General features: G+C 41.4%; 1 protein-coding gene across 1 annotated transcript; it reads right to left on the bottom strand.

Annotated features, from left to right (window-relative positions):
* Positions 1-739: 739 nt before the first annotated feature.
* On the bottom strand, positions 740-3,070 carry LOC122001268. The gene is made up of 2 exons (XM_042555923.1): positions 2,186-3,070; positions 740-2,124 (listed from the first exon to the last, which is right to left on the bottom strand). Exons 1-2 carry the CDS (start codon positions 3,004-3,006, stop codon positions 858-860), a joined length of 2,088 nt encoding a protein of 695 aa, XP_042411857.1. The 5' UTR covers positions 3,007-3,070; the 3' UTR covers positions 740-857.
* Positions 3,071-13,502: the final 10,432 nt, after the last annotated feature.

Raw genomic sequence — 13,502 nt, forward strand, 5'->3', positions numbered from 1 at the left:
TTTACAATGCGTACTCTCTGCTACACATCTACTTTTCAAATTCCTGTTCGGGCATTCACTGACTTGAGTGTCGAAGGACCTTCGCCAGGGACCCCTTCCCTGATTTTTGGCACTGACGTTTGTCTGCTCTCTCGAGTGTATGCAGGAGGGATTTTTGCTCCCATTCACAGCCCTACTCCAATCTAATGTCGTCGTTTAGTCAACCTCACAACCACCTGTCTAACATGTTATCTCTCCAACTTTTAGACAGTTTCACTCAAGATAACCAAGCATTTGATCCAGTGTAGGAGTGTAAATGAACCAAGCCGCTCATGAATTATTCGAAACTCCATTGGATAAAATCTTGTTTGAGCTTGTTTAATAAAGCTCGTTAAGATAAACAAACCAAGTTCAAGTTTCATAATATTCGACTCGTTAGCTCGTGAACATGTTCATTAAGCTCATGAATCAACTTTTAAATAAAAAATAATAATTTTGATATTGAATTTATATATCTTACATTCTACTTATGAAACATATAGATAAATATATTAAATTTATTTATTAGAATAAAATTATAAATTTTAATAAAAATATTATAATTTTTTCTAAATATATAATTTAATTTTTAATAAATATTTAAATTTATAATTATTAAGTTCGTTTAGATTCGATAAAAATTCAAATAAACTCGTGAACTATCAATATATTTGTTAAATAAAGCTCAGCTCAATTATAAATTAATTGAGCTAAATTCAAATAGCAAGAATTTTATTCGATATTTCATCTATACTAACATATAAAACAGTTTATGTAGTACCTTCTTTATTTAGGAAGTTCTTCTAAGTCAGTAACAACGCAAGTGTGCAGATGCACCATCACGGGTAGGTGTTTGGAGCTATCTCTGGCCGCTCAAGAACGCCTGCATGATACAGGAGAACCCACAGATGGGTAATGAACTCCCCTCCGGAACCAAGGTTTTCTCGGTGAGCTTGAACGTTGTCCGACGGTGCAAGGTACAGGACGTACTCTACCCAGAACTCCGCCAGCACCTTCCATCTTTTGTTCTCATCACTGATGGATTCCACCAACGTCTTCCCCAACTCAGCACCCATCCCCAGTATCGTGCCCTTTTTTCTCGATTCAAGCTCCATCATCTTCTTCCACATTTCGCTCTCATCTTTGGCCCCCTCCCGAAGGTCGTCGATCTCATTCACCACCTTGTCTAAGACTCTTTTTGCTCTGTTGCCCTGATCGGGCAGCAAATCCGGAACAAAGACGACTAGGTACGCGCAGTACTTCGATAGAGCGGTGGCGACCTCCTTTCCCGACGACGCGAGAGGCCGTCTCGATGGTCTGATTGTTTCACAGAAGCAAGTGGCAATGTGCCATATCAGAATCGTCTGCGTGCTGGCCGGAAGCTTGCAGGTCCAGCCCAGGTCTTCCATCCCATTTCGACGCAGTGACGACTCACCGTTGGAGAGGGGGCCTCGGCTTAACTGGCGGAGCTGTTCCAAGATCATGCTCTTCGCCTCGTCGGGTAATTTGACAGATGCACGGCAGAATTTCATGACCCCATTGCCGCAGGTTGCCCTGCTATTGCACAGCTTAGCTCTGATCGAGAACTTGCCGCACTGTTCAAGGAGCGAGTACTGTCCGATTGTATCGCGCACAGGTTGCAAGATCTTTATCTTGCACAAGAATCGAATTGCCGTGTTGATAAAAGATGATTTTTGTAGCCATGGAAACTTTACGTAGTTGATCAGTAACGTCACTTTGTTCCAGTCGGAGAGCAAGTAAGTGGCTGTTTCAGTGATCTCCATGATAATGATCATGGCTACGAGAACAAAAGTGATATAAAGATCAATATCGTTGCCTCCCAGATCGTCTGTGTCAGAATAAGCTGTGTTGGCGAGGCAACCGGTGGCTCCCAACAACAACAGAGACAGAAGATAATTGTAGATCGGAAATCCACAACCGAAAATAATAGGATACTGGGAAAAGAAGATGTCTTCTAAGAACCCTAACTCTGTCATGATCACCCGAAAGGCCCTGTTCTGGTCCTGCGAGTCAAGGAGCCCCTGTAAGACCAATGCCGTGTTCTTGGATACTTGGTTTAGTTCCTCAGTAGGGTAATCGTGAAACCTACGTGAAGAGCATGAGTCAATCGTAGCAGGCTACAAATTAAATCAAGATTGTTGCATACCTTCTTTTCAGCAGCTTCATCAAGGCGAAGGAGAGACATACATCCTTGAATTTCGCATCTGGGTCCATTTTGAGTCCGAGCAGCTGACCTCTGCAGTGCCACACCCTCTCCACCGTCACCACTTCATCGCTCAACTCGTTTGCGATGACGATATGCGCCTGGCGGTCATCTGCTACCTCTGTCTCAAATGATACTTTGTCTTCTCCGCTCACAATGTATTTATAACCTCGCATCGAGACGGGATTGGGAGTGCCGGTGCTCAGCTTATGCTCAAATCGCATGTAGTCAGATATGAAGTTGGTCCTATCTGTTCCGAACGCGCGTTTGGCAGCCCAAAAGCTGAAGAACTTCTCCACCGTCTTCAGGATGATCAAGCCCCAAATCGCCCACAGGTTGATGACGAAGTGGGAAAAGGGATCAGCTTTTTGGATGTCCTGGCAATAGCCGATCAGATTGTAGCTAAGCAGCCCGATGAAGAAGAGTCTCATGGAGTTGGAGTCGGAAAGGGTGAAGGCATCGGCGATGCAGGTGAGAGTGCCGTTGGCGATCATCAAGATCACACCCCAGACGAGGTAGATGTTCTTCAAGGGCTTGGAGAGCAGATAGAAGGTGGCTAGGTTCATGAGCGGCTCCAGTATCTGGTTAAGGACGTACTTGTGCAGTTTGTCGATTGGGGAATTGGAGTGCCAAAGCCGGTGCTTGGTGGCCGCAATGAGGAAGTTGAGGCAGATGAGCAGCATGGAGGCGCAGGTGATGACCATGCTTATGCCTTCTTGGACACGTATTGTATGACTCTGCCAGTCTGCAGTGCTATTCGCCATAGAAATTTAAAACAGAGAATCTTCTAAGAATTGCTCGGACAGGGAAACTAAGCAAGGATTCGCATGCCTTAGCTGCAAATTAACAAGCATATGAACATTTATAGAGGTTGGCATGTGCAGTAAAGTTATTAGGATGAGCACTGAGCGAGAGTCAACACAAAGACCGTCACACTCAAATAGTGGCAGCCTTTTTTTTTACTCCAATGACAAACGAAGCCACGTCAATGTCGAATAGGCACACTACGGTGTGGTTGATTATAATATTATAACATATCACTTTGCCATCTCAGTGCTTTATACACTTCGGAGATTTGCCTTTTTGTTGTTTTTTTAATGAAAAAAAGGATCGTCGGAATAAAATGAGCTCCTGGTGTTGACGTTGACGAGGTCAATCAGGAAGTCTTTTTCTGGATAGTCGATACATTGCCAATGTCCATCGGCCTCTCCACCTCACCTAATCATATCACTCATTGCGGCCCTTTTGATTTATTTTTTTTTTTCTTCTTTTGATAAAAGTGAAGACAAAGAATTGGATATTTTTTAATAAATTAATAGATACAATTTGAATTGTAATTCTATTTTATTATTTTGTTGAGTGGTTTATCTCCATACCAAACACATAAGACAAAAATTAAATTTTATTTATGCATAACAAGATGTTAGCCTCTCAGGTATATTGCTCCTGTCTGTGAATGTCAATGAGTGAATTATTGATAAGTTGTCTCTGTTATCAATGTACTTGTTAATCGTCGAGTAATAACGGAGATGATGATATGGTTGAGAGTTTAGATAAAGATAAATAAGAAAGAAGTTAGAATAGGAGTCAGCGGGGGTTCCCGGCGCAGCCACTCAGATGCCAAGTTAGAGGATGAAGAAGATGAGTATTAGGATATTGATGTACCTAGGTGTGCGTATATACCTAGGCACCAGAAAGGATTACCTTTTATGAGACCACAGACTCTTTCCTTCTATTCCTTTTTTCATGTTGTCATTATTTAGTTCTTTAAATAATGTGGGACTTGTTCACACCATTATTTTTTTCTTAAAATAATCTGAAATTAGGGTGATGATTATCCTCTCTGTGAAATAATCTGAGATTTACTGGATGATTTATTCTTGTCCTTAAATGGTTCTATATCCTATGTCGCCAAGATGTTGGGAAGCCAAAGGGGCAATGATCCAAGAGTCGAGAGTTGGAAGGCTAAGGAGCTGGGAGAGTCAAGAGTCGAGAATTGGGAGGCTAAGAAGTTGGAAGAGCCGAGAGTTGGGGTCAGAAGATTGAGGAGTCGGGGTGCTCGAGAGACCGGGAGGAGTTAACTAAAAAATAAGAGATTATTCTGAGGCGTGATGTATCAGAGGAATTAACGAAAAAAATAAGAGACAAATAACGAAATAAGAAGTAGCCCAAACTAGGTTTAAAAACCTTCTCAAGAAAACAAGAGAGGGAATAGAAGAATAAAATAAATGTAGTAGTAATGTGGCTTAAGCGAAATCAATTGACTCAATATCAAAATAACTTGTCTTAAACATCATTAAAGAATAGATTTATATAGCTCTTAAAATCCTAAAAAAATCTAAATGGGAAAAATAATCAACTAGACTTATATTTAGAATAAATTAACTAATAAGACTTAATTCCCTGAGATTTGGGATAAATAAATATAATCAATAAAAAAATAAATTAAACTTAATTAACAGATAACTAATTAAAAAAATCCAAAGGAATACTTTGGATTCTATCCTACATCAATCGCCCAGAGTTGAAAATAACTCGTCCTCGAGTTTAGAGTAATATCAGGAGATAGCCCAGCAGAAAGATCATCTAGCATTAAATCGGTAAAATCTACTAGTACATGTTGGACTTTGAGAATCCTTGTTGATTCGCCGATGAGAACGACATCGTGGACATTGTTCTTGGTCATCTTCATGTCCCTCAAGTACTTCTCCACCGGCTTCATGCACTTCTTGAATGGGTCCATGTTCAATGGCGGAGCCAGCCCGGGTGATCTATCCGAGCTGATTCCAGATTGTGAGCAATGACCGCCGGTTCTGACGTCGTCGTCCCAGGCTAATTCCTCTTTCTCTCGTGTTTTTCATTTGGTTTCCACTATAAATTCGAGATTCGACGTCATCGGCCTCCGGGCTACAGCCCGGGTAAGCTATAACTTGGCTCCGCCCTTGTCTATGTTGAGTTCCTCAAATCGAGCTCGGGTGATCATGGGGTAGAAACTGATAAACTCAGGAGGCTTCTTGATCAAGTCTTTGAAATGGATTTCTATTTCATCCTTCGTAGTTTGCCTAGCCTCTTCAGTTTCTTCAACAAGAATGAGTACAGTCTATGCAGTCTCCCGTTAACTTTAACCATTAGTAATCTCAAAGTCATCACAGCTTAAAAGATCGCCATCTAAACCAGAAGAAGTCACGATATAAGAGTTTTAAGGCACCAAAACCTCCTCAATTTTATCCCTTCCTTCCCTTAATTGCTGTCATTCAGACACTGCGAAACTATCCACTTCCATTTTAAAAACTGCTTCTTCCACAACATCAAGATTGCCTATGGCACTAATATCATTGTTACTTTCAAAAGCTGAAAATTTCACACCGTCAGAACTAAAGGAAAAAACATAAAATGCTCCTTGAGAATGCATTGCTTCTCCCTAGAAACCGTCCTTGCAATGTTGTAAAATTGTAGCGGCATCGACCTTCATCTTAATTTGACACGTCCATATTTGAAGAAACAACAGAAGAAGTGGCATGACTAGGAATAATTGTGTCCGCCTCAGAAAATGTAGATGTTTGGATTACGGCCATCAAAATCACAATTGGGAACATCAAGTGGGGTTCAAGGTGGTGGAGGGTAGGAAGCACATGTAGCATTCGGTAGAGAACCAATTACCAATGGAACCATGCCTGATTGAAGAGCATCCTCTTGTTCCAAATGATGCCTACTAGTTTCTCCCCTTGGAACAGAAGAATTCAAAATGTCATTAGCTGAAGACTTGTTTTCTTCAACATATACATTAGTCCCACCCTCAACATTAATTACTTGAGAAGATCCGTCATGTTTTGAAATTTTATCCTCAACACTCTCCAAATGATCATTTCTAGAACCTTCTATTACATTTTGGTCTTCAATAATCTATTTTTTTTTATCATCCCTAGATGTGAAACTGTTGGAATCCCAAAGTGGTTTTAATGTAATCAACCAAGTTAGGTTAAGTCTTGTTGTGTTTAATCCTGTGTCTAAGTGTGCAGGAACTTAGGATCACAGGAAGTCAAGCGAAAGACGCAGCTAGTGAAAAGGAAGGCACCGGAAAAAACCGATGGGCTCAGTGCGTCTGAGGGACGAAGTGCTACGGAAGAATACACCAATGGACGAGAAGGGAGCGTGCGATGTTTCCAAGGGATGAGAAGCCGGCGTGGAAGATTGCTCAAGAAGTAAAAGACACAGCTAACGAGAAAAATGGCACAGGAGAGAGCCGACGGGCTCAGTGCGTCCGAGGCACAAGGAGCTACGGAAGAGTACGCTGACGGACGAGAAGGAAGCACGCGACGATTCCGAGGGACGAGAAGCCGGATCGGAAGGTTGCTCGAGAAGGCCGGAAGTTGGGTTTGGGTGAGCCCTATTCCGGATGGCCGAGATCACCCAAGCAAGCGGATCCGGAGCAGAAACTCGGATCGAAGCGAGCGAAGTAGGAGCGGAAGACCCGAACGAAAAAAGTCAACAAAACTTTTCTAGTCCGGGACACCCGAAACCCGAGTTTTATCCAAAACAACATGGCTTTTGACCGTTGCATCGGGGATAGAGTTCTTGTTGAATTTTGTTTTAAATTCAAAGCATTTTTGTAGTGTTTTTAGTCCCACATTGCTAAGTAGAGAAGCTTGGAAGGGCTTATATAGGAAGCCCTTCCATCCTTGCTTAGCAATGATAAGAGGACCTACACGCATGCGCGGGCCAAGCCCAAATCGAGTGGATTTGGGGGGTTCGAGCCGGAAATCCATAAACCGGGCGTCACGTGCGCGATTAACGTGCGCAGGGGGGTGCAAATCCCTAGCCCGTGGGCCTTGCGCTCACGGGCGGCCCGGTCTGTTTTTGCTGGTTTGGTTCAGTCTGAACCAAACCAGTTTGGTTTCCGGTTCTGGTTCGGTCTGACTAAAACCAAACCAGAGTTTGGTTCCGCGCGTGAGGAACGGACGCGGACTTCGGTTTTGTTCCGCGCGTGAGGAAGGGACGCGGACGCGACACTGAGGCGCGTTTCCTCGCTAACGAAGCAGTGCTTCGTACCTTCTCAGAGTGAATAAAAGGGGACTTGCATCACCTCTATTCTTCACTCAAGCCTCGAGCTTTCTCCCTTCTCTGTGCGATTCTTTCTGCTTTCTTCTCGTCTTTCTTGTCCTGAGGCTTGGTCTTACGGCGATCTGAGGTTGGGTCCGAGTGTCGCGTTCGTTTTGGAGTGCACCTACGGACGAGACGAGCGGTTGTCGGATCTTGGGGGAATTTTGCCGGAGAGTCTTTGCACCGTGAGGCGGCAATAAATTCTCTAAGGACAATCGGCGTGCCGACGCTTCAACCGGATAACTATATTCTAAACCCTACGCTTTTATTTATCTGTCTATTGCATACTTATTTTTGTGCAAAAATAATATTGCTTGTATTGCTTTATTATTTTACAACATTCTTAGAGAATTTATTGCCTGTATCAATAGACATGATGAATGATAGGGTAATAGGATCTGATGAGGCTAGTGCTAGACCCGAGAAATTTTACGAGCAAAACTTCAGACGTTGGCAACAACGGATGAAATTTTGGCTTACTACGCTAGGACTATTCTCCGTTATAGAAACAGACCCTCCTTCACCTAATGAAGAGGAACCTGCCCGTAGTGCTGCCTTAGAGAGGTTTAAGCAAAGGGATTATCTCTACCATGGGAGAATCCTGTCTGCCCTCTCAGACGCACTATTTGATGTGTACTGCTCAACCTCTTCAGCTAAAGAGCTGTGGAAATCTTTGGATAAAAAATATAACTCCGAAGATTCTGGTTTAGAAAAGTATACTGTGGCAAAATTCCTGAACTTCAAAATGGTTGAAGGCAAATCTGTGGTTGAGCAGACACATGAATTCCAAGTTCAAATTCATGGTCTTGCTGAAGGAGATATGTCATTACCTGAAAAATTTCAGGTCTTGTCTATCATCGAAAAATTGCCTCCAAGTTGGGAAGATTTTGGCATGACTCTTAAACATCGGAGAGGTAAAATCTCTCTAGAAGATTTGATGATTGTTTTAAATATCGAAGAAAAACATCGGAAGCAACATAAAAATGATGATACAAGAATGCCTATGGATTTTATTCCAAAGGCAAATGTAGTAGTCTCATCTGACAAGAAGAAATTCAAAAATCAGAAAATGAAGAACAAGATGAAACTCAACCCAAAGGTTCAAAAGAAAACTGGAATCAAACCTAAGCCTTGCTGGGCATGTGGACAGGCTGGACATTATGCCAAATTCTGCCCTAAGCGAAAGGACAAGAACCAAAGCAATACGTCCAACACCAAGGCACAAGTAAATGTCGTGACTGCTAGTGACGACACCAGCGATAGGTTTGTTACCTTCAAACACGAACTAAACTTGATCTATCAACCCAATGAATGGTTAGTTGATACAGGTGCTAATGAACACTGTTGTGCTGATCACTCTGCCTTCCTTACTTATCAGGTAATTGAAGGCACTTCCGTGACCATGGGGAACCATTCTGCAGCCAGGGTGTTTGGGATAGGATAAGTTGACCTAGGTTCACCTCTGGAAAAGTCCTGTCACTGCATGAGGTGCATCATGTTCCAGCGGTCCGTCGGAATTTGATTAGCGGATCAAAGTTAGTCCATGCTGGTTATGAGTTGAACTTCAAATGTAATAAAGTTGTAATATTACATTTAGCAACCTTTATTGGAAAAGGTTACCTTAATGAAGGTTTATTTAAACTCAATGTAGAAAATGCTACTTTAAATAAAACTTCTGATATTGGTTGTTCATATAACATTGAGTCTTATGATCTGTGGCATGACAGATTATGACATGTCAATTTTAATACCGTAAAAAGGATGATGAATCTTGACATGATCCCTAAGCATGCTATAAATGATAAGAAAAAATGTGAAATTTGTGTGCAATATAAACAACCCCGTAAACCCTTCAAATCAGTTGATAGAAATTATGATATTTTAGAATTGATTCATACTGACTCTTGTGAGTTTAACGGTGTAATAACGAGAGACCATAAAAGGTATTTCATTACCTTCATTGATGATCACTCTCGTTATTGTTATGTTTATTTGCTAAAAACCAAGGATGAAGCTTTAGATAAATTTATGGTTTTTAAATCTGAAGCTGAGAATCAAACCGATAAAACTATTAAGAGGTTAAGGTTTGATAGGGGTGGAGAATTTACCTCGAACCTATTTCAAAAATTTTGTCAAGATACAGGTATAATCTATAAGGTAACTGCTCCATATAGTCCTCAATCCAACGGTATAGCAGAACGAAAAAATCGAACCCTTGAAGATATGATTAATTCCATGTTAGGCAGTTCTGGGTTACCCAACTTTACGTCGGGGGAGGCTCTATACACTGCATGTCATGTGCTAAATAGAGTCCCAATGAAGTCAAGGGATAAAACCCCATATGAGCTTTGGAAAGGCCGAATGACAAGTTTGAAATACCTTAAAGTGTGGGGGTGTCTGGCAAAGGTACTAGTACCTGAACACAGAAGGAAAAAACTTGGTCCAAAGACCGTAGATGGTATCTTCTTGGGTTATGCTCAAAATAGTATTGCATATAGGTTCCTGATTATTAAATCAAAAATTCCTAGAATAGATGCAAATACTATTGTAGAACTTCGCGATGCTACATTTTTTGAGGATATATTTCCTATGAAGACGAGAACACCTCAATTTAGTATTCCTACTAGAAATGAGCCTTCTTCCGTAGAGGTCCCATTATCTGTAGTGGGTACACCTTCCTCAAGTCACTCTAGACTAGATGAATCTAGTGAGTATACAGAACCGAGAAGGAGCAAGAGACAACGTGTGTCTACGGATTTAGGCCAGGACTTTATCACCTATAATATAGAAGGTGATCCTGTGACATATAGAGATGTCATGGCTTCTCCTAAAGCTAAACACTAGAAAGAGGCTATTAAAAGTGAAATGGACTCTATTATCTCTAATGCCACTTGGGAGTTGGTAGATTTACCTCCTGGGTGTACCACTATAGGATGTAAATGGGTGTTTAAGAGAAAACTAAAACCTGATGGGTCAGTAGATAAATTCAAAGTCCCCCTAGTTGCTAAGGGATTCAAACAAAAAGAAGGGATTGACTATTTTGACACTTATTCTCCTGTTACCAGAATTACTACAATCCGAGTGTTAATCGCATTAGCATCCATATATCATCTTGAGGTTCATCAAATGGATGTCAAAATGGCATTCCTAAATGGAAATCTAGAAGAAGAGATATATATGGATCAGCCTGAGGGATATGTAGTCTCTGGAAATGAGAATAAAGTCTGTAGGTTAGTCAAATCTTTTTATGGTTTGAAGCAAGCCCCAAAGCAGTGGTACGAAAAATTTGATAGAGCTATGCTATCGTTTGGCTTTGAAGTAAATGACTCTGATAAATGTGTGTATGCTAAAATGAAAGGTGATAATTGTATTATCCTATGTTTATATGTAGATGATATTCTACTATTTGAAACATTATGTGAAAATCGACAATAGACTTCGGATATTATCCGAAGTAATATGTAGATATTTACCGAAGTAGACACATGTGAAGTAAAAGGGTTAATTTTTTACTTCGGCACACGATTACCAAAGTCTTTCACCGGTTCAAAACCGGTTCAAAATCAGACTAACCTTTCTATTATTAATGAGACTAAGGCCCTCTTAAGTGGTAAGTTTGATATGAAGGATATGGGTTGTGCTGATATGATTTTAGGGCTGAAGTTGACTCGTTCAACTGATGGAATAACAATTTCTCAGTCACTCTATGTTGAGAGAGTATTAGAGAAATATGGTTATAGCCAAGTTAAATCTATTGTCACACCATATGACCCTTCAAAAACTCTCCACAAGAATAATAGTGGTGTGGCAGTGTCTCAATTAAGATACTCACAAATAATATGTAGTCTAATGTATTTAGCTAATTGTTCTAGACCTGATATTTCTTTTGCTATAACGAAATTGAGCAGGTTTACAAGCTGTCCGGACAGAACGCATTGGGATGCATTAGACAGAGTACTCAGATACCTAAAAGGTATTATATCCTTGGGCTTGTGGTATGGGAGATTCCCTGCAGTCCTGGAGGGATATAGTGATGCTAGTTGGATAGCAGACACTGCTGAGTGTAAAGGCATTACTGGTTATGTCTTTACACTTGGAGGCGGTGCAGTTGCTTGGAGGTCTGTTAAACAGACGATTATATCCCGTTCTACATCTCAGGCAGAATTGTGTGCTTTAGATACCATAGTTACTGAAGCTGATTGGCTTAAGGGTCTTCTTTCAGAAATTCCCTTGATGGTAAAGCCAATACCTTCTATTTCAGTACACTGTGATAATCAAACAACAATAGCTCAGATTAGAAGCTCCAAGTATAACCAGAAACAGAAGAGACATGTACGAATAAGATTGAAGTCTATTCGTGAGCTAGTGTCTCTTAGCTTGGAGTGATGTCATTGGACTTCGTAAGTTCAAAAGACAATATTGCTGATCCACTCACAAAAGGACTTGATTCCGAGAAAATCAAGAGATCCAGTAAGGGAATGGGACTGAGGCCTATCCTGGTTTCATCTATAATGGCAACCCAACCTATTTGATTGGAGATCCCAAGAAGTAGGTTCAATGTGGTATAAACAAGTTATAAGGGTGAACCGTAAGCATCAAATTGATTGAGATATAATCTCATAGTCTCTTCCCTGGATAGATGCTTGACTGCTAGTAAGGATGAGCTTGGAGGCTCTTAATGAGTTCAAGGTCTTATTGACAGGATGCTCGCAGTACATCCTTGGAGAACTCACCTATGTAAGTGTAACTGTGTGGTCGCAGTGTGGGGGGTCTAGGCAACTCCCCTTAGCACTTATGAAACAAGATTCGGTGGCATGGCCGTAATGCACCAACCCAGAAGGATTCAACCGTCGCCCGTGATGAGTTGTTACCATTTGACTTCACATATAAAAAGGTTTAAGTTCAAGACCTAGTTCACTTCAAACCTATGTGAATAAGATTGGTGCACTTAGGTGAAAATTCAAACCGTAAGGTATTTTCACTAAAAGCTCATTGCAACCTAGCCTCAGGACATATTTTTTTTTATTTTTTGTTTTTAACCGAAATGATTTGAATTTGTGGGGGATTGTTGAATTTTGTTTTAAATTCAAAGCATTTTTTGTAGTGTTTTTAGTCCCACATTGCTAACTGGAGAAGCTTGGAAGGGCTTATATAGGAAGCCCTTCCATCCTTGCTTAGCAATGATAAGAGGACCTATACGCATGCGGGGCCAAGCCCCAATCGAGTGGATTTGGGGGTTCGAGCCGGAAATCCATAAATCGGGTGTCACGTGCGTGATTAACGCACGCAGGGGGGGTGCAAATCCCCAGCCCGTGGGCCTTGCGCTCACGGGCGGCTCGGTCTGTTTTTGCTGGTTTGGTTCAGTCTGAACCAAACCAGTTTGGTTTCTGGTTCTGGTTCGGTCTGAACCAAAACCAAACCGTGAGGAAGGGACGCGGACGCGACACTGAGGCGCGTTTCCTCGCTAGCGAAGCAGTGCTTCGTACCTTCTCAGAGTGAATAAAAGGGGACTTGCAGCACCTCTATTCTTCACTCAAGCCTCGAGCTTTCTCCCTTCTCTGTGCGATTCTTTCTGCTTTCTTCTCGTCTTTCTTGTCCTGAGGCTTGATCTTACGGCGATCTGAGGTTGGGTCCGAGTGTCGCGTCTGTTTTGGAGTGCACCTACGGACGAGACGAGCGGTTGTCGGATCTTGGGGGAATTTTACCGGAGAGCCTTTGCACCGTGAGGCGGCAATAAATTCTCTAAGGACAGTCGGCGTGTCGACGCTTCAACTGGATAACTATATTCTAAACCCTACGCCTTTATTTATCTGTCTATTGTATACTTATTTTTGTGCAAAAATAATACTGCTTGTATTGCTTTATTATTTTACAACAGTTCTATTCCATTCCAGGAGCCTAGAACCCTTCCAAGTGTCCTGACCAAGGCTATAAATATAGCCTTGGTCCAAGAGGTTGATAGAACAATTGTGATTCATTCTAGTTTTGGTATGTTCTATGATTGTGTGCTTCAACTGTTGTAAGAGGCTTCTCCACCTGAAGGAGATTGTTTACTGCGCTTTAACTTCCTTGGATTAATAGTCTCCCTGGTTGTAATCAAGTAAAATCTCGTGCCTCTTTCCTTTTAGTCTTTTATTTATTCTTATGCAAGTGTTTATGT

Source organism: Zingiber officinale, chromosome 7A (assembly GCF_018446385.1).
Source record: "Zingiber officinale cultivar Zhangliang chromosome 7A, Zo_v1.1, whole genome shotgun sequence".
NCBI classification, from domain to species: Eukaryota; Viridiplantae; Streptophyta; class Magnoliopsida; order Zingiberales; family Zingiberaceae; genus Zingiber; species Zingiber officinale.

Coding starts and splice junctions, on each gene's coding strand:
- LOC122001268 (XM_042555923.1), bottom strand. CDS start 3,006: ATGGCGAATAGCACTGCAGACTGGCAGAGTCATACAATACGTGTCCAA. Junction 2,125..2,185: donor ATGAAGCTGCTGAAAAGAAG/GTATGCAACAAT, acceptor CTCTTCACGTAG/GTTTCACGATTACCCTACTG.